The 21,533-nt window shown below is 22.1% G+C and overlaps 4 protein-coding genes across 5 annotated transcripts in view; 1 reads left to right on the top strand and 3 right to left on the bottom strand.

Annotated features, from left to right (window-relative positions):
* Positions 1-2,083, bottom strand: part of LOC102671086 (28S ribosomal protein S9, mitochondrial-like) — an 8,922-nt gene extending 6,839 nt beyond the window's left edge. The window contains exons 1-9 of the mRNA XM_006622127.2: positions 1,848-2,083; positions 1,596-1,722; positions 1,336-1,439; positions 1,017-1,190; positions 857-942; positions 690-765; positions 490-615; positions 351-393; positions 48-163 (exon numbers count right to left, since the gene is read on the bottom strand). Of these exons, the coding sequence (XP_006622190.2) occupies positions 48-163; positions 351-393; positions 490-615; positions 690-765; positions 857-942; positions 1,017-1,190; positions 1,336-1,439; positions 1,596-1,722; positions 1,848-1,946 (951 nt within the window). The 5' untranslated portion in view covers positions 1,947-2,083. The remainder of the gene's footprint in view (positions 1-47; positions 164-350; positions 394-489; positions 616-689; positions 766-856; positions 943-1,016; positions 1,191-1,335; positions 1,440-1,595; positions 1,723-1,847) is intronic.
* Positions 2,084-3,814: 1,731 nt separating this feature from the next.
* Positions 3,815-6,703, bottom strand: LOC102670687 (angiopoietin-1 receptor-like). The gene is made up of 4 exons (XM_006622124.2): positions 6,187-6,703; positions 5,896-6,047; positions 4,057-5,792; positions 3,815-3,964 (listed from the first exon to the last, which is right to left on the bottom strand). Exons 1-4 carry the CDS (start codon positions 6,351-6,353, stop codon positions 3,896-3,898), a joined length of 2,124 nt encoding a protein of 707 aa, XP_006622187.1. The 5' UTR covers positions 6,354-6,703; the 3' UTR covers positions 3,815-3,895.
* A 1,790-nt stretch (positions 6,704-8,493) lies between these two features.
* On the bottom strand, positions 8,494-12,782 carry LOC102682004 (serine/threonine-protein kinase VRK1-like). Its single transcript, XM_006622123.2, has 10 exons — positions 12,595-12,782; positions 11,304-11,474; positions 10,938-11,063; positions 10,665-10,861; positions 10,338-10,575; positions 10,050-10,250; positions 9,631-9,854; positions 9,316-9,566; positions 9,089-9,222; positions 8,494-8,977 (listed from the first exon to the last, which is right to left on the bottom strand). The coding sequence occupies exons 2-10, from the start codon at positions 11,467-11,469 to the stop codon at positions 8,904-8,906; spliced, it is 1,611 nt and encodes a 536-aa protein (XP_006622186.1). The 5' UTR covers positions 11,470-11,474; positions 12,595-12,782; the 3' UTR covers positions 8,494-8,903.
* Positions 12,783-13,689: 907 nt separating this feature from the next.
* LOC102681777 (RNA-binding protein 25) overlaps positions 13,690-21,533 on the top strand; it is a 9,724-nt gene continuing 1,880 nt past the window's right edge. Inside the window, exons 1-7 of one of the 2 annotated variants that reach the window (XM_006622122.2) lie at positions 13,690-13,913; positions 14,491-14,633; positions 15,532-15,856; positions 16,194-16,388; positions 16,495-16,610; positions 20,344-20,555; positions 20,840-21,458. In XM_006622122.2, coding sequence (XP_006622185.1) covers positions 14,526-14,633; positions 15,532-15,856; positions 16,194-16,388; positions 16,495-16,610; positions 20,344-20,555; positions 20,840-21,458 — 1,575 coding nt within the window. In that variant the 5' untranslated portion in view covers positions 13,690-13,913; positions 14,491-14,525. Of the gene's footprint in view, positions 13,914-14,490; positions 14,634-15,501; positions 15,857-16,193; positions 16,389-16,494; positions 16,611-20,343; positions 20,556-20,839; positions 21,459-21,533 lie in introns of both variants that reach the window. The other variant, XM_006622121.2, reaches the window with a different exon arrangement.

Raw genomic sequence — 21,533 nt, 5'->3', positions numbered from 1 at the left:
TTATATTTTAAAAATTAAAATTATTTAGATTAGTTTTTTCAACTTACCTGTTCACGACAATACATATCGCTAAAATATGAGATATCCTGTCCATTAATAGTAATATTTCCAGATCCATTTCCTATTACTTTAACCTGGCCTATTGAAGTTTTTCTTTGGCATTCTATAAAATATATATAATATTATATAATTTAATATATATAATTTAATAAAATATAAAACAATAAAAAAATTAATATAAAAAGTTCAATATTAATAAATTGAAATAATCATGAAATAACAATAGTAAATTTTTTTTAATTTTAAAAATATTATAAAACAATATTGATATTGATTTATTTTATACTTACTCTCAATAAGTACAAAAGGCCTATTATCACTATCATATTGAGGCTGTAATAAAACAAAATTATTTTTGAGAAAAAAGAAGAAAAATACAAGTAAATATATATAAATAATAAGTAATAATAATATTTGAAATATACATACTTTTGGCAAGTCTATATTCTCATTGGTATTTATTAATACTTTTCTATATTTCATAATAAAAAGTTCTACATGTTTTGATACAGGATGATCAGCTAGTCTTTGCATACTTTTTATAAAGTACTCATACTAAAAAAAATTATAGAATTAAATAAATAAAATAAAATATAAGTAAAATATAAGAATCATCTGTTATTTATTACTTCTGAATCTAACAATTTTTCAAGCAACATATTTTCTAATTTAGATTTTTCTAACCATTCTGATCCATTTAAATTTCTAAAACAATAATAAATAAATAAATTAATTAAATCTAATTAAATTTTAAAATTAGATAAGAACATAAATATAGTTAAAATATATAACTTACATTTTTTTCTCTTCTCCAATTTTCGAATTTGTTACCAGAAGCTGGTCTTCTATTTTATTTAAGTAGTTTATTGATTTTACAATTTTCTATATATAAAAATATTGAAAAATATTATACTGATCTATAATGAATAATAAAAAAATTTAAAAAAAAGGCTTACATGAAGTATTTCGTAATAATTAGCTTTAATAGTATAAAATAAAAAATGATGTGGTCTACCATCTTCATTAAATTCTGTTTCCTTTTCACGTGCATATAATTCTTCAGGATTAGCCATCATAGGACGAGCTTCTTTGTCATATATTCCAGATGGAAACAAATAATGTATTGCATTCTATTAAAAATAATATAAATAATATTTAATATTTTTAATTTATTATTTACATTTTTTATTTTAATAATTTTAACAGCCTAAAATTTAATAAATTTTTTTCTCTTATTATTATTATTATATAAATAATATAAAATATTATATTTACTTTAATATTTTCTTGTGTGAAATTATCAGGATCTTCACCCATCATTCTTGCTAAATTTCGTTTCCCAATATTATATTCCAATATTTGTCTTTCCATAAACTGCTCTAAAATAATAACATTAATATTAATTAATATTAATTTATATATTCATTTTAATGATTAATAATATTATAAATATTATAAATTAATAATGATTAATCATTAATGTAAAATTTCTTGTAAAATAAAATTATTTGTACTATAATATATTTATAACTTACTATATTCTCTAGATCGTTCCATATATGCTTTCATAGCTTTATTAATTTTTTTTTCCTTCATTTTCATAGAATTATGAAAAGAAATATTATCATTGACATTTATACAATACGATTTAAAAACAACATCCTAAAATTATTAAATTTTTAAATCATTTAAATACTATTATTTTTAAGGTTATAACAATTATTTGATAATTAAAAAATATTTAAAAAAAAAATTAATCAATATTTTAAATATATTTTTTGATTTACCGAACATTGTACAATATTCCATATACTTTTAAGAGAACCAAAATTATTATTATTTATTGTATTTCGTATATTTACAAAACGTGTAAATAGTACAGCCATTTTTATTAATGAATAATTAAAATTAATTTTCTAAATAATTTTTTAATATGCTAAGAAAATATAAACTTAATAATAATATTGAACTCCTTTTATTATTTTTTTATCATATATTTTACAACTATTTCATTATTACACTTTTGTCATTGATTATATATTACTAGTGGGAAAAGAAGATATAACAAAAATTAGAATCAACATTAGAGTGTCGCAAATCAAACTAAATAAAGAAAATAAAGATAGTATATAAAGAGAATAGAGATAGAAATTATAAGAATTGATAATTAGTGCTATCTTTTAATAAATCAAACACATTTTTTCAATTGTTTTTAAAACTATTCAAAAAATGGTTTTAAATTTTAATTTTTATTATATATCATTTTGCGATTTTGGTTTTGAGAGATATCCTTAACTTTAAAAAAATGATGCTAATAATTAATTCTTAATATATCTCTATCTTTTTTTTAGTTATATTAGTTTCGAGATACTCTGAAAATGATTTGATTTTCTAATTTTTGCTATTTCTATTTTTATAGTTTCTTTATTATTTACTCTCTTATTTTATATTAAATTGCGCGTAATCATATATGAGATATCAATTAAATATATTTCTCTTTTCAACCTATAATTTTAATCTTTATGTAAAAAATATAAATATTACGGTTTTATAATATCTTTGAAGAACGAACAATGTAGTATTTTGATTATAAATATTTGATGATTTCTGATATATGATACGAATGCTTTATTATTATTATCAAAAGTACTAATAGTGGGAATTTTAAAGCTTTGCTCTAACAAAAGAAGTAGAAAGAAACTTTCTACATTCTACATTCTTTAAAGCATTTTATCGAAAACCGACTCTATCAAAGATTTATCATTCATTTTATTATCAAAAATTTTGATTTTACATTTATAGAAGAATATAATTTGAAAAGATGTAGCTTTGAAACTTTTCTATTTTCGAAAATTAAAATTTTTTATAAAATATAGTGTGCATTTATAAATTATTGTATAAGAATTTATTAAAAACATAGATTTTTACATTCTTATGTTTTATTGTATTTTAATATGTGTATTTAATGTATATATTTTAATATAAAATCAAACAATCTTTAATACATGATTAAATTGAATATATAATAAAATATTATATATTTTAATATTTCTTTAATAATTTAATATAGAGAATAATTATACAAATTTAGATATTTATAAATATATCTGAAATTGAGATATAATTATCATGTTATTGTCAAAATAGTTTTGATGTGAAATAAAAAGTGGAACATTATTTAATATGTGTTATGTAATATGTATTATAACATATCTATTTTTATATTTAAATATAAAATAATAAAATCAATATATAATGAATGTGAATAGTAATAAAACACATTGTGTACAGTATGTAAAATTGAGATCATCTTTTTCTTATACATATTTTATTAAAATTTTTCATATGTATGTAAATTTAATTATTATTTTTTAAGATATGTACACTTGATATGTGAATAATAACTGTTTTTTATATTTTTTTAATTATTGCAAAATTATTTAATCTTTTTTATCATTATTTTTAAGATTATTTTTAAAGATATAAGATATTTAAAAATATTTTGTTATACTATATTTGTTTTTTTAAGTACAAATATATGTTTCATGAAAAGTATAAATTTTGTTAATTTTGTCTTAAAAATATGGACGGAAAAATTTATCAATAATACTTATATAATACTTTGATCTGACTAAAAAAAGTATAAAAGTAAAAAATAAAAATATAGTGTAAAAAATATTATAAAAGAAAATATAAAACATTATGTATAAATTACATACAATGGTAACTATAGAATACATAAAAATAAATTTTTGAAAATATTCAACAAGATTGTTATGTACAATACATAATATCATGTAAATAAAAAAATATTAAAATTTGTTTATGAAAGAAATTAATTTAATTCTAATTCTGGAATATATGGTTCTGTAATTGCAGTGATTGGACAAATACTTAAGGTTTCCTGAAAATGCAAAATAAAATAATCAAAATAAGAAATAAAAAATATTTTATTTTTTTGTATTTTATGTATTTAAAACAAAACATAATACTTACTAATCTTATTAATTCTGTAAATGTTGGTCTTTCATGACTTTCAATGTTCCAACAAGATGATATAACTTCATAAAGTGGATCAGGAATATCTGATAATTGTGGTAGTCTAATTCCTTGTACAATTGCTTCTTCTACTTCACTATCAAGTGACAAGTTAGAATATGGTGTACCACCCATACTAAGCATTTCCCATAAAAGTACACCAAAAGCCCAAACTACTGCAGGTTGATGTTTTTTTTTATTATCAAGACATTCAATAGAAGTCCATCGAATATATTTCATATCTTCTAAAGCATATTTGGATATTCCATGACCCATTACTTTAGGTATCCATTCATTTGAAAGACCTATACTACGTGCACAAAGATATTCATGTATAATTTTATAATTTTCAAGATGCTGCAAAGCAGATGCTATCATAGATCCTATAGATAAAATTTTTTCAACAGGAAATATATTTCCAGATCTGGCAGCTAATAGACAATTTTTTAAGGTTTGTGGTGGTAATTCAAGTACAATATGCAATGTATCATGTGTTTCACATGTTCCTACAAGATCTGCAAGATATTTCATAGGAGATACTTTAATACAAACATCTAATTCTCGTAACATATGTCTTTTGTCAGATGCTTTTAATAATTTATCAGCTATACTATGAATTGCTACAGTAGAAAATTTGCCATTTTCTTCAATAGCACCTGTATGTACTGTACCAAATCGACCTCTACGTATTACTATATCATTGATTGTCAATAAATTTTGTGGTATAATCCACACTTTTTTCTTTAATTCTTGATAATGATTTATCCTTTCAGGAACATCTTCTGGAATATATGCTAAATTGTCAACTTCATATAATGGGCCTTGTAATGTAAGTTCTTGTTGTTCTGGAAGTTTTCTCATCTGAATTTTTCCATGGCGTTGTCGTAATATAAAATAGAGTATTATTGAAGCTATAAGTAATGTTCCTAAAAGACCAATTGCAATGCAAAGTATAATTGTTATTGAATTCATATTATCATTTTGATTCTCATTATGATTAATTATTTTATTGACTAAATTTGAATAAGCATACTGTATTTGTCTTTGAAATTTAGAAACTACTATTAAACCTATTTGTGGCATTATATTAGTATTTAATGGTGCATTATAATATGTGCCAATCATTTTTCCATCTCCTACTATAAATTTTTTATATTTATAAAATTCTGAAGATTCAAATTCTCCTGTAATATAATATCCTAAACCTTCTTCCATTGATATTTTATAATTATAGTAAGTTACATTAGGATCTGATGGAGGTATTATACCAAATTGGCAAACAAATACTTGATAAGCACTAACTGGACCAAATTCACTACTTCCTTCTGATAATAAAACAGTTACAGTAGTACTTGTTTGTTCTATTACTTTTGGCATTATTGGTTTATTAGGTGGACCTATTAAAGTCCACCCCAAAATATATACAGATTCGCTATCTGTTTGAGTATTTGTTGCAGTAATTGATATATTATACTGTGTGCCTGGTTGTAAACCTTGTAAAATAGTACTATTTGAAGCTCCTTGAATTTGACTTTCTACAGCTGGTATTGAATTTGAAGCAAATGTTTGTACAACCATTGCTTTTAAAGTATAATATGTAATATTTCCATTGCTAATATCAGGTGGTTCCCAAGTAATTTGTAAACTATTAAATCCATTGTGAATTATTTGAGCACTTCTTGGTGGACTAGGACCTAAATTATTTTTAAATTTTAAGATAATTACTTGATATATATATATATATTAAAATACAATATAAATACATTAAATTTTTAAAAAATATATTTTAATAAATACCTATTTGTCCAGTTGAATAAATACTTATTGCATATTTATTACCACAATAATTATTTGGATCAGTAATACAAAGAATACAAGAGGTAGATATACCTTTTCTACCATATTTACTACCGCAAAAACATTGTTGACCATTCATTAATCCAGCAAACCTATTAATAATAATTTTTATTCAAATTAATATTAAATTTTAATTAAAAATATATAACATTTATAATATTTATAACAATTTATATATAATATTTTGTAATATTTATAATTTATAATAATTGTAACATTAAAATAACTTACATATAATAACGCGAAATACATTCTTTAATACATTTTGATGGTGAGTTAGTATGATTTAATATTAGAGTTGGTAAATCAGGATCTAATGCCGAACTTTGAAAACAACCTTCGTATTTTTGACTAAGTACATAATTACAAAAATAAAAAAGCAGAGATAATATTATCATTATTATGTAATGTTTTATAATACAGTTTTCACAATTTAGTTTTTATTTATGCCAATTGCAAATACAAACATTTATTAATGTAACATTCTTTCAAAATAATTTAAATTTGAATCAATAAATGACTGGTGACATCATTATAAAAAATGAATAAAGGAGGTTAATTGTGCACTAAACTTTCTATTCTAATTATTAAAGTAAAATAATATTGTTTTTGATCATTTATCATTTTTATTATCATTGAAAATTTTTACGAATTTTTATAATAAATGAACATTACATTTCAACAATGGGTGTGATCATACTATTTACTAGTCATCTATAGTCATACTGTATTAAATATTCATTCCTTTGTGGCGCTAGTAATATTTAAAATAAAACAAAATATTAGTTTTAATAATCTTGTTTTTATTGAATAAAATTAATTCTTTGTAAAATATAAATTTTTTTTATTCTATATTTTAATTTTTTAAAATAAATTAATTTGAATATATTAAAAAATATTTATAAATTTTATAATGAAAAAATATATGTTGTTGTTGTTGAAAATGTTGTTGAAAAAATATATAATAATGTCTTTTTATTAAATGTAATCAATTATGCAAATTTTTTATAGTAAAAATATAATATTAGATTAAAAAATTAATTTTTTATTTTATTATTAGGTAAAATATAAATGCAAATAAATTATTTATTATATGTATATTATGTTTTATATTTCTTCAAATATACAATAATATATAAAATGTGTACGATAATATATTCATACAATTAAATTCTATACCTGATTTATATGTTTTATTTTTATCATTTATTTATTATTCACTTACATTATTAATAGTCATTTGATTATAATGTGATACAACCTAGCAAATAAATTTTATTATATTCTTTTTCTAATAATTTTGTTGACAATACTTTAAAAATCTTGTGCAGTGCTGTTAATAAATATTTATGTATTGTTTGCTTAATATAATAAATATTTAATTACATATTCTATAATTAAATTAGAAAAATATTAATAAACATAAAAAGCTCATATCGTAGATTCATGATATATGATAAACCAGAATGTATGATGAAATACTAACATAGAAAAGATTACAAATGCATATATATATTTTTCATTACAATACATTTTTAAGTCTTTAACAACACTGCTTTTCTGGCACAGGTACATGTAACTTAAAAAAATACAAATTAATTATCACAAATTTACTGTAAATAAATTCTCGCTTCCATCTATACATGTCTCTTACAATAAATATATACAAGTGTTATGTAAATATTAAATCTGAATCAATACAAATTAGATTAAAACGACACGAGATAACATTATATGTTGATGTATTGCAAAATGTTAGAAACATAAGATTGTATTTTTTAGCTACATGTCATATATAAAATCTAAAACTAAATTAAAATATTAGTCGCTTTTTTATGCTGCACACACTTCTTGTCATTAGATTATAAAGTAACAAACATAAACTGTTATATTTTAATCATATATAAGCACTTAAAGGCTCAATACTGGTCTGTTGAACTAATAACAGTTCACAGTTATTTTTACTTATATTTCACAATTTTTTGCAATATATTGAAGTATACTACAATTTTATTTATATTATAGACAATATTTAGAAATTCTATTCTGTTTGAATATATATTTTGGTATTTTAAGAAAATTATTTAATTTTGATTAATACATCAAAGTCTATATTTTTTTATGAGATTTAGAAATGACTATATTCATAAAATTAAAATATTGTATTAATAAAGGAACAAAATATTTTATTCATAGTTTTAAGAAATATTAATGAGATTTGTAAAATAATTTATAATTATATATTATATATAATTATATTATATTATATAATATAATTATAATAATTATAATATATAATAATATATAAAAAAGATGAATATAATTTAAATATTTTAAAAATTACAAATTATTTTAATAAAGAAATTTAATGAAATTTTAACATTATTTATGAAGAGCATATTGTGCTTTTTTGAGCTATTTTATAAAATAAACAAATGAATTAAAACAATTTTAAATTAATATTCAGATCATTAATCTACTAATCATGAAATTAAACATTACATATTTTGTCTATGTGTACAAAATATGTAATATTTCTACTACTTAGAAATAGTGATGTTTCATTACTGCATCTATTTAATAAATCTTTCAATTATATTGAAATTACATTTTAAAAGAAAGTAACTCATTTAATTATGAGCTGAATTATTTATAAATCTTTGTTCGCTATATAGTTGTTAAAAAGATCTTATATTAAAGGCTTATTAAAGAACAAATCATGATAATGAAGCAGTCTTACAAAAGTTGATGTAGTACTAAATACATCCGAGGCATTCCTAATAAATGAAATTTTGTCCTTTAAACAGGAGTTTAATGAAGAGTATATTCTTACAAAATCTAAATAAACTAATATGAAATAATACTTAATTATATATCCATTATTTAGATAATTTGTTAATGATTCCATTGTCCAAGGAATGAAGACATGTGATATTTAAAGAAATTTATCATACTTCTGTTGATGTACATTTTCTTCTTTTCTTGCTTTGTATTCGTTTATAAGATTTTTCATTTCCAAGTCCTAACAGATATATGATTAAATTAAAAGATTACAATTAATACACTTCATATATATTTATAAAAAAATAATCAATTACATAATACATTTATAAAAAAATACATAAAAACTTACGTTTTAATTGAGCTCCACGGGATCGTGTCATACATGGTGAAGATTTACGTAAAGAAAGCGCTGTTAAAGAAGTTTTCTTTTTTAATTCAACTACTTGTTCCATGGCTGGTGTCATCCATTTTGTTTTGAGTTCACTGTTTTAAAAAATATATAGTTGTTATTTTATATTTTTATTATATTTAATATATTAAAATGTCAAATAATTAATAAATTAAATTGATATTTACTCTAGAGATTTTGGTAATGATTTGTGTCGAAATGCACCTGATTGTTTCTCTTTCATTCTTTCAATTACTCTTAACATGGCATATGTAGGCAAGGATGGAGGAGGTGGAGATGGAGGTGGTGTAAGTGGTGAAGGTGGAGTTTGAATACTAATTTTTGCAAGTTTATCAGGATGAAGTGCCAATACAGCTTCCCAACAAAATTCTTTTTGTTCAACTGGATATTTCGGTTGTGTATTTCGCGTCACACGTATCTAAAAATAATATTTATTATCATAATGAAATAAAATTTAATATTAGAGTATAGTAATAAAATACCTCGCCATTAACAGGTCTGCAAGGTTTTCTTTCTCGTAAGTATGGTCGTTTGAAAGATATGGGATAAGAAATATTTTCGTTAGATTCTCTTATATTATGTAAACATGTAGGAACATCAGTTTTTTGCCTAGAACCAGACTGAAATAAACTACGTAGATAGGAATAATTAGGTTTAGTTTCAAATCCCAATTCGGTAATATATTTCATATATTCCATAATGGCAGCTAATAAAAAATATTAATTATTAATACTTAATTTAAAATCATTCTTTAATTTATAAATTATTAATATTTCTAAAATAGAATTTTATTTAAGATAATAAAATAAATGTACATTATTTTTTTGTAATAACTTAAATAAAATTAAATTTAAAAATATTATTATAGAATATATATTTAATAAATAATTTAATAACTTACCAGGAGGTTCCTTTTTATAAGGAAAACATTTATGCATAAATAATGGTAAATTTGAAAGTAAAATTTCTTTCTGTGTATGAACTTCTTCTGGATCTATTATTGATGTTACATTATCATTTTCTTTTTCCCAAGGTAATTTACCACACAACCATTGTAATATATTATAACCTAATGTTTCTAAATCTCCTCTTCTTGAATGTGCTAATAATAATAATATTAATTTATCATCAAACACAATGATTTAAAAAAAATATATATATATATATATCAAATTTACAAAAAACTTACTTCCATGATGTGCATCTCTTGATGTGAATTCTAATGTTCCTTCATGGGCTCTTCTTTCATCATGAACAAATGGCTTATGTATACCTGCATTTGTACGAAAACGATACGCCAAACCATAATCAACTAAATAAACTTGAGATTTTCTTGTAGTACCATCTTCTTCACTTAACAAAATATTTGATCCCTTAACATCTGCATGAGCATATCCTTGACTATGAATATATTCAAGTGCATCCAACTATATAGATGTGACAAATTTTAAAAATTATGAATTACAGAATATTTTTTAATTCAATTTGTAAATTCATTAATTTTATAATTAAATACCATTTGAACAGCTAGCCTGTTAACAAGTTTGGTTGGTAATTTTCTTCCATTTGATACAAATAATTTTCCAATATCAATGCCATATCTTGGAATCACTAAAAATCTATATTTTTGTCCTTGGTACATATGAGAACCTGATCCTTCATATGTTGGAACACCTATTCGTCTTTTCCCTTGAGATTTACACCAGCTATCAACTAAAATTTATAATAAAAATATAGATATAAAATATGAGTTAAAAATATATTATACATATATTATATAATTACTTACTCATATGTTTACGAGCTGCTCTTATATAAAAATTCATTTCAACAAATAATGGACCATTATTATGTGGTTCAATTTTTATTACATATTTTGCATCTTGTTCAACAGGAACATTAATGTTATTTGATGCTATAATATAAAATTTTAAAATTAATAGTAAAAGATATATAATATATTCTTAATTATTTATAATATAATGATATAATATTTAAAAATATATTTTAACAAAAATCAAAATACATTATGTATTTTTATTTTAAGTAATATATTAACTTTTAATATTATAAAAATAATTACAATATATTTTTTGTTTATTACTATTATTATTATTTTTATTTAAAAAAAAAATATTATAATGATAAATAATACCTAAATATATATCACCAAATCCTCCATATCCTATTGTGTGTCCTAATCTCCATTTCTTCTGTGTAATATCTATTAATATTTCTCCAGCTGGTAATTGATCAGGTAATTTGCAACCTAATGCTGCTACTCTTTTAACAGGTATTTCTTCAACTCGTCTTGGTGCCATTATCACTATGTAGTTATTTACATAAAATTCAAAAATTCATTAATTTATACATTACATATGATTAAAATATTAACTGAATTTATTAAAACTGAAAGATTATATATTTTTTGTAAATTATTTTGACATTCAGACATATTTTAAAATGAAATAAAATTAATTTTCTTCTATATATTTCATCACATTTTATATGTAAGTTCAAAAGAAATTTATAAATAAAAAGATTAAAAATATTTTCAATATTTGATATTTAATTATATATCATATCATTTATACCTCTGTATATAAAATATAAATAATTAATTAAAAATTATTTTATATATATATTAAAACATTACCTATTAAAACATTAAATTTAAATTTAAAAAAAGTAAATTATATTTTACATTTCTATTTATATTAATTTTATATCTATTATGTATATAATAATAAAAATGTTTAATATAAATATAATAATTAAAGAAAGATATAATATAATTAAAAATTTAAAATGTATAAATTTATGTATATACATATGTATCAAATCATTAATTATGTAAAAATATTTATGTATTAAAAATATAAAAAAATAATTTTTTTATAAATTTTACCCATAGAAAAGATTTCATTACCTGCATTATATGAAAATTTTCATTACTATTACATCAGAATAACATATATTTTGAAATTAATAATATTTGAATACATCCTATTCTAACAAATAATTTATTTTTTTATAATAAACGTAAATTTATAATTTATTTATTTTTTAATTAAATAACAATTTAATACATGCATTACTATGTAATAATGAAATATTAATACTAAAATATAAAAATAAAAAATGGAATTGTACATTCTATGTTATTATACAATAATCGTTACTAATATAACAGAAAATATATATTATTTAAATACTTATAAGGTTATTAATAAATTACATAAATATTACTATAAAAATTACTATATTATTATTTATTATATTTTTTCAAAAGTTCATATATAATTCATTTAATTTATTTTTAAAATAATATTATTTTCTATCCTTCTAAATAAGAATAAAAATCTAATTTTAAGGATTCCATGTTCAACTGTCAACTAAAATAATTAATGAAAAACACCAATACAGTTTCATTCTAGCTCGTATACCTCAGAAGAGAAATTAGAGGACATTGCACACAATCTCTTTAATTATCTGGCACATTGGAATCTTCGATAATTTAAAGTATTTCTTTTTTGTGTTTTGAAACTTAATGCTCGAAAAGATTTCACCTAGTGTAAGAATGCACCACACTGCCATTTCATGAACTAAGGTGTTTAACGGAAACCGATTAACTAAAGAAGGCGTCCTTAAATTCATATTATTTTGACCAAATATTTAAATTTTAGAAATGACAATTAAAAATAGTCTATTTTATTTTACAATTATGTTTTAAATTTATAAAATTTTAAATATAGAGAACATTAAAAATTATGTTAAAAACGTTAAAAATTTTCAGGATTTTTATATATTCATTTTTATTAATAATTTTATTAATAATTCTTTAATTATTTCCTAATATATTTAATTCATTTTCATAAATATAAAGAAAAATGGATTTATATATACATGATAATGAAATTTTATGTACATTTAATGAATATTTTTTTCTATATGAATAATACAATTAATCATAATTAATAATGTTAAATAATCAATCAAATATTTATATAAATTTTTATCTGAATAAAGAATTAAATATTTTAACTAATTCCATATTAGTTTTATGCAAAGATTTTTATTTAAATATTGAATAACGATGTAAAATTTTTATAATTATTTTTTATATTCCAAATTTGAGATAACTAAAAAATAATAAAAAAAAAAGAATTGCAATTATAAATATTTAATAAATTTTCAAATAATATTATATATAAAAGCTATATAAAAAGATTGATGTAATTATAATGCAATTTGATGCATAAACCGGTTTCTCTGGCATTAATATACGTAAACATAGATTTATTATATTACATTGTAATGATACTTTTTATATAATAACAAAATACATGAAAATTTGAATTAAAATTAAGTATTCTTTTCTTACAAAAAATATAATTAATAAACAATATGTATAATTTAAATCATTTAATATTAATATTAATGTATTTTGCATTAATATAATATAATAAATATTTAATAAATTATGAAACAAACGTATAATAAATAAATATATATAATACAATTTTTTAAGATGAGTTTTTGAACACATGAGAAATGTACCATCAACCATAGCCTTCTAGAAGCAATCAGCGCATGAAGCCGTAATGGGCGAAAAGAAGTGATTACAAGCTGACGGATTGTGAAAGTGGAAGTTTCAATTTATGTGTTTATTGTAATATTTCTTTATCTCTAAAGTTCTAATAAAATGACGTAAATATTTTTTAAACGATGGTTGATGTTTTATTTCTATTTTCAAATATATTATGTAAGTATGAAATTAGTCTTTCATTACGATTATTTAATGGTTAGAATACTAAAGCATCCATTAGTGTCTTGTCTAGTATCTATAATTATTATTATGAAAAGTATGTTTTTATATAATAAATTTATCGAATAATATTTATGTATTTATACATAGTTCAAATATTCGTTATGAAATATTAATTAATATAATGTTGAATTAATGTTTGTATTTAATTGTATTTCAAGAATACTTAGAAATATTGTTATATATTAAAGGTTATTTAACGATAATTTTTAAGACACTTTATATGATATTTTTATTTTGTAAATATAACATAATTAAAATATATACATATTCTTAACTATTTAATACAAGTACAAATATTAGGTTTCTAACACATTTAGTAAATTTTTATCTTCGTCATTTTATTATCTATATTTTATAAATTAAATTATTATAATTGTAAGTATAAATTATAATAATTTATTAAATTCAATAATAAAATTTATTAAATTCAAAATCAAATTAAATCTTTACTATCTTTTATATTTTTTTTTATATTAAATCAGATATTAAATTAATGTGTTATATATTTTAGTGAGGACACTGCCATAGTATTATTTAAAATAAGAAATGTCTTATCCTGGTCAACCTCCAATGGGAATACCAGGCATGCCACCAATGCCTTACATGGTTGGCGCACCTCCACCAATTATTGGTGGTGTAATGCCTATGGCACATGTAAGTCAATATAAAATTAAATATTTTATCTAAGCATGATATTTTTCGTGTTTTTGCGTGGTATTGGTAAATTTTTAATCTTCTGTTAAATATCTTTTATGCACTGATAAATTTATAATCTTCTGTTACATATTTTTTATGCACTTGGGATAAGTTAATAAAATTATTTTCTTAACTAAAATTTTAATATAAAATAATTTAGAAAATATAAATTTTTATTTATTTTTATAGAGAATAAAAATATACATAATATATTTGTCAAATATTAATCTCTTAATATTTGATTAAATGTAATTAAAAGTCAATAATTGTAATTTATTTATAATATTAAACTTGTTTATTTAACTTGTTTTTTAAATAAACAATAAAAATGTATTTAAATGTTATAAATTTTTATTAACAAATAGAATATATATCTTTAGTTATATTAAAAAATAAAATTGAAAAGCATGTAATATTTAATTTTGTTAATGTTGTGCAAATAAATGAACATGTTAAATAAAAGAAATTATTACACAGCTTTATATTTCCAACTTTATATCATAATTATAAATTTTTCTATATATTAATGCAATTATTTTGTATATTATAATAACATTTTGCATTTAAATTATAATGTTAAAGAATGCATATTAATTAACTATTTATGCTGTAGAATTGAATGGATTGAATTGATTATTTTTTAAATTTATGTTTTTCACAGAAATCTTTTTCTTCAGTTCTTTCTATTTAATATATGCATGTTTTGCTTCTATAATAAAGAATAATAAAAAGAAAAAGATTAATATGCTATTAGGGGGAGGGGAGGTTCTGGACTGCATGAGTAGAGATGTGCATTATTAAGAATACTACCATTTATAAAACATAGATGATTCCAACACCCGTATCTGCGATGCAGACCTCAGCTCCAGCTGTGCGGTATGCACGTAACCAAAACCGTCATGACAATAATCGTCGTCGTGAAAGAGAATCTGGTCCACCAGTTACTGTATTTATTGGTAACATTATGGAAAGAGCACCTGATGTGATGATTCGACATATTCTGGGTGCATGTGGTCATGTTCTTTCATGGAAGAGAGTTCAAGCTTTTGGATTTTGCGAATATGCAGGTCCTGATGCAGGTCTTAGAGCAGTTAGATTACTTCATGATATGGAAATAGGTACAAAGAAACTTGTTGTCAAAGTTGATGCAAAAGCTAAAGTTGTTTTGGATCAATTTAAAGGTAAATTTATTTACATATATATATATATATATATATGTAAATAAAATATTTCTGTAGATATACAGTAGTGCTCACTGAAATTTTAATAAATTGGAATTCGTATTATAATTAAAACAAAACAGATAATTTTTTTTCAGAAATACATTCAAATGTTTTTTTTCATTTTTATCATATATATTTGAGTTATATTGATCTTGAAGCACACAAATTATATTAGAAAGTATTGAAATTGAATTATTATAATTTAATTCAAATGATTTTATTATGAATTTAAGCAAGCACTATTGTATATATGTATATGGACATGTTTTTGGATTTTTTATTTTTTCCATTACAGCGGAAAGAAGAAAAAAATTAAGAGGAGGTCAGTCACCTTTACAAGATGAAACATCAATTGAAGGAACAGAAGGAGAAGAAGGTGAAGATTACATGGATGAGGGTATGAGAGTAGTGGATGCAGATGCACTAGCACGTATTAATCAAATTATAGCTGAACATGCTGCTGATCTAGAAATGGCTCAAACCGCTCCTGGTAGCGTATTCATTCTGTTGGTAGCAATATATTTAATTAAATTAGGGAACTATATAATATATTTTATATATATTATATATGGTAATCAATATTTTATATGTTATAGAAGAACATCAAACAAAAATGGTTGCAAAATCTTTAAACTTGGATGATGCAGAAATAGAAGAAAGTAAAAGAGACTTGATTACCCGAGAAATTGGAAAATTCAGGGAAGTTATGAAGGTAATTATTTTTATAATTATTTTATAAATTTTGTTATGTTATTCCTATTTTTCTGCCCTTCTTTTTTGTCATATTATCAAATATGATATATTAAAATATATTAGAAGGTATTAAGAATTGTGGTCAAATAGGATTGGATAAAAAATTTGCAAAAAAATTTAGGTATATAAATAAATATTAATAATTGTTATAAAATTATTAGTGCTATTTATATAAATTTTTTATGAAGCATTATAAACATTATTCTGTAAAATATTGTAGTTTTTCTTAAAAAAAATGTATTATTTTTCTATTTAACATAATAATGTTACATGTTTTTTTTTCATTTTTCATTTTTAAAATTTTTTCTTTGAAAAAAAAAGTTTTTAAAACAAAACTGTAATATACATATATCAAACATATATTATTATAATCCTTTTTTTGCATTTGATTAATATTTAAATGTTAATAGAAATTAATAATTATTTCTCTATTTTTTTTTGTTTTGTATAAATGATTAAGAAAATGTTTGTAATACTTTGTAATACTTATTTTATTATCTTTAAATATGAATAAATATAAATGAGTTTTTTTTGTTTTTTCAAATAAAAAAATAAAATTAAAATTTTATAAATATAAAGAAATAACAAAATGTTAATATATTTTTGATGAATAATAATTAGTAAAATTTATACATAATAAATTCTCAGATATTTTTATAATTTAATATAATGTGATGTAAATATGAATTTATAAACATTTAATGCGTTTAATTTTGATTACATCTATAATTCATGTTAGACAATTGTTTGTTGAACTCGCAGCATATCTATATAAAAAATTAAATACATTTGGGCAGGCAAAAGGGGATTACAAGTGCATAATTATAAACTTTAGTTTTTAAGTATTTTGTGATAAAGTGCGTGTGTGCTATGTTAGCTCTAAATAATTGGAGCCGTGACTCGTTGCTATAATTATAATAACAGGCAGCGTGCGTCGCACACAGCAAACGCACACGCCTAGGAATGCTGTGTGTGGGGACCACTCTTTCACTCACTCATTGGCTCTGAAGGGAGTCAATCACAGCACATCCCTCGTATTTTCGCAGGCAGCTGCAGCCTCGTCGGTAAGTCAGAGTATATCCAACCAACAAAACATGAAAAAACAAGAAATGTGCAATATTAAGACGGGAGAATCTCGTAACTCTACAACATGCTGACACCGTATAGCCAATATATCTGTTTCTATTGGAACTCCATTTTCTTAATCGTCGCATATAATTCTGCGTTATACTAATAGCATTATTGCTATTGTATTTTGAATACAACTTATTCCATACAATCAAATTTCTTTATCTACTTCTATACTTATTGTACTAAATTGCTAGCACTAAATAATTATATAAAGATATAATTTATCTTCTATTCTATAATATTTTAAAAAAAAAATATTTTGAAAAAATATACAATAATACAAATATTTTTGTAATGATACAGATAAAGATATGTCATGGAAAATAAATAAATATTATGATATTTAATTATCAAAATATTAGATTTATATATTTTTAATATATATATATATATATATGATTTAAGAAAATATTATTTTATTAATAATAAACAATATTGATTTTCTTCTTATATAATTAATTTTATATTTATTATAAAATTGTAGAATATTTATATTATTTTTTAAAATTATAAAATTCTTTTAATTAAATTATTTTATTATTTGTTTAATTTTTTATACTAAAAATTATGCATATTATTTTATTTGTGATTCATTTTTATATTTATTTTAAAGTCTAGCAATTTAGTACGAATATATAGAAGATCAGTAAAGTACCATTTCTAATTTTTATACATTGTTTAGGATTAAAAATCAAAATATCATTTTGAACAAAGAAATTTGACGCTGACATATTTTATAATATATTCTTAGATAGATTATTAATAGGATCGAGACTTTCTGAATCCTACACACAATGAAATGATTTTGTCTTCACAATGGCGACTGTTCAGTTGTTGTCTTTATTTTGTGTAAACAGCTTCTGTCAGCGTCTCGATCAGACATGTAGTACCTAGGTGCGCGCTCCTCCATTCTCCGGTACCACCACACTGACTGACCAAGTCAACTTCACACCGTGAGTAAACTCCACAACCATGAGCCAACACAACCATTCGGTTCTTGTAGTTTTGTTAGTGAACTGCCCATCTGAATACCTATGACCACTGATATTTCATGTTTCAACAGTCTGTTTTTTTCCTCATATGTGCATCTACTTTTATGCACTCAGTTACTCTATCCTTATTAGTTTAAAAGATTATGGGTTATTGTATGGATATCTAATCTTAAAAAATAAGAAAAAACAATTCATAATTTTGAATGTTTTTTCTTATATATTATAATTTTATGTAAATTTATATAGGTATGTATGCTATATTGATAATGTTATAAGCAGAAAGGAATAAATTGAGTTAGGCTAATTTTGTTACAAAAATAATATTCATCAGAGTCTATGATTTAGGACTCTCCAAGCAATAACCCATTATTGTTATTATTATATCAAGTAAGGATGAACCATATTAATTTATTTCTAAGACGTTACGTTGATAATACGGGACGATAAGGGTGGGCAAACTTTTGTGTATTTGATATCCAACAGTTTGCTGCATCAGCTGCATAGCCAGAAGAAAACAAAGTTGACAGACGTGTGACAGTTTCTTGGCAAAAGTGAAAGATGTTTTGGTGGAATCCCTTCTTCGTGATGACTCCGCTTCTGATTGGTATAATACTTTCTAATAATTATTGAGTATTGACAAGAAATCTAAATATTCACCCCTTTCGACTCTTAGTCTTATATAGCTTTAGACACTATTAATTTACAGGCACATTCGCAATGTTGTAAGTACATTGGGTGGCCTCTACAATGCGTCTGTTAGCATTAAGGTATCTTAATCTAAGTAGAGCTTAAGAAATTTCTTATGCTTGTTTCCAAAATTTATACCTGCACCTAGGTAATTGATATGTAAACAAGATTTCGTGTAAGATGCTGCTGACCGAGAATACTCTAGTGGAGTGAGTATACTACATTGAGATGAACAGAATTATGATACTTGATATGTGGTTAATTTTTGTGCAACTAGTAATCGTTCAACATTGCAATTTATAAAATGTTAGATATTAAAATTATTTATATAAAATTTAAAAAATAAATTTTTAAGTTTCTCGTTTTTCATAAGGAATTGAAACTTCCTTATAATAAAATATTTTATTCCAAATAGTAAAATTTTTTCAATTTGTCGATAATATCAATATACTTTTTATATACTTCGATATTATTTAGCAAAATATATATGTATATATATATATATATATTATATATGTATATATATATATTATATATATGTATATATATATAATATATATATATATATTACATTTTGAACAATACAAATTTTTTGTGTGAATATTTTATACGAGATATTTCATATTTCATTAATATGCATATGTATTTGGGCATCTATATTTTAACTTAAAAAAGTAATAATACTGCACTATTATAGTGTAATGATATTACCACTTTTATATACATTAACTAACTTTACACTTACAGTAACCTTTTTCTACCCTTTAATTTTTATAACTCAGGAGGATACGATTGCTAGTTTTTGCGTTTTATTATCACAGCCTGATAAGTTTTGTATTAATTATTTAGTCTCACCTATTTTTTTATTTTTGTGTTTTATAGAAGCAGGAAGAGGAAAAGGCTCAAGTAAAACGGAAGAAAGAAGCTGTTGAAAAAGAAGAACGAGAAAAACGGGAAAAAGAGCGACGAGATAGGCGAGATGGCAGTAGTACTAAAGACGACCAGGATGGTGATCTTGGTAGTCCTACATCTCATAAGGGTCGTAGTAGTAGTACTGGAAGTAGTAGAAGAGATAAACGACGGTCTAAATCTAGGTAATAATATTCATAATGATTTTTAAAAACAATTAATTTCATTTTAAAATTTATATATATAATATGCATATACATAAAACATATATTTATTATATATTATTTATTACAAAATAAATTATATTATCTAATATAATGCATAAATTTAATATTTAATTATATATCTATATGTTTATAATTTTAATATAATTAAGTAGAAAATAAGTAGAAAAAAAATTGAATTGATACTTAAAATTTTACTATTACGATCAGATTTAATAATGATTTTATATGATTTATTATTTAAGATCTAAGGAACGAGACAGGGATCGTCAGAGAAGTGATAGAGAGCGTGATAGAGATAGAGATAGAGAAAGAGATAGAGAACGAGAACGAGAAAGAGATCGTGATCGTGAAAGAGAACGTGAGCGTGAACGTGAAAGAGACAGAGAAAGGGAAAGAGACAGAGAACGTGAAAGAGAACGTGAAAGAGAAGAAGCGAGGAAAACTGAAAGAGAAATTATGCGTGAAAGAGAGGAAGAAGAAGAGGCGAAGGAAAGGAAAAAAAACGAAAGAAGAGCAAGAGAAAAAGAAGCAGCTTATCAAGAACGTTTGAGAGCATGGGAAACACGGGAACGTCGTAAACAAAAAGAATATGAAAAAGAAGCGGAAAAACGTCGAGCAAAACGGGAAGCACGAGAAAGAGAAGCAAAACGATTGAAAGAATTTCTGGAAGACTATGATGATGAAAGAGACGATGCTAAATATTACAAAGGTAAAGAACTTTCACGTCGTTTGGAAGAGAGAGCACTTGAAGCTGAAGCCGATTCACGAGATCGTTGCGCCGAGCGCCAAGAACTTCAACGTCTTCGCGATAAACTTTATGCTGATGCTTCTCATCCAGATCCAGCAGCTGAATTTGAAAGGGTACAATAATTTTAAATAGCATTATATTTAGATTTATGATTTATCATAATATTGATCAATCAAAAAATTATATCA

Source organism: Apis dorsata, unplaced genomic scaffold, assembly GCF_000469605.1.
Source record: "Apis dorsata unplaced genomic scaffold, Apis dorsata 1.3 scaffold_667, whole genome shotgun sequence".
NCBI lineage: Eukaryota > Metazoa > Arthropoda > Insecta > Hymenoptera > Apidae > Apis > Apis dorsata.
This window is presented reverse-complemented; position numbering and strand designations above follow the sequence as displayed.

What these genes read in the sequence shown, in the direction of transcription:
- LOC102670687 (XM_006622124.2), bottom strand. Translation starts at nt 6,353, where the DNA reads ATGATAATATTATCTCTGCTTTTTTATTTTTGTAATTATGTACTTAGT. An exon ending in TGTATTTCGCGTTATTATAT is followed by an intron (nt 6,048 to 6,186) that starts GTAAGTTATTTT and finishes TATTATTAATAG; the next exon opens with GTTTGCTGGATTAATGAATG. An exon ending in TTATTCAACTGGACAAATAG is followed by an intron (nt 5,793 to 5,895) that starts GTATTTATTAAA and finishes AAAATAATTTAG; the next exon opens with GTCCTAGTCCACCAAGAAGT.
- LOC102682004 (XM_006622123.2), bottom strand. Translation starts at nt 11,469, where the DNA reads ATGGCACCAAGACGAGTTGAAGAAATACCTGTTAAAAGAGTAGCAGCA. An exon ending in ACAGGCTAGCTGTTCAAATG is followed by an intron (nt 10,576 to 10,664) that starts GTATTTAATTAT and finishes ACATCTATATAG; the next exon opens with TTGGATGCACTTGAATATAT. An exon ending in CCGTGGAGCTCAATTAAAAC is followed by an intron (nt 8,978 to 9,088) that starts GTAAGTTTTTAT and finishes TATATCTGTTAG; the next exon opens with GACTTGGAAATGAAAAATCT.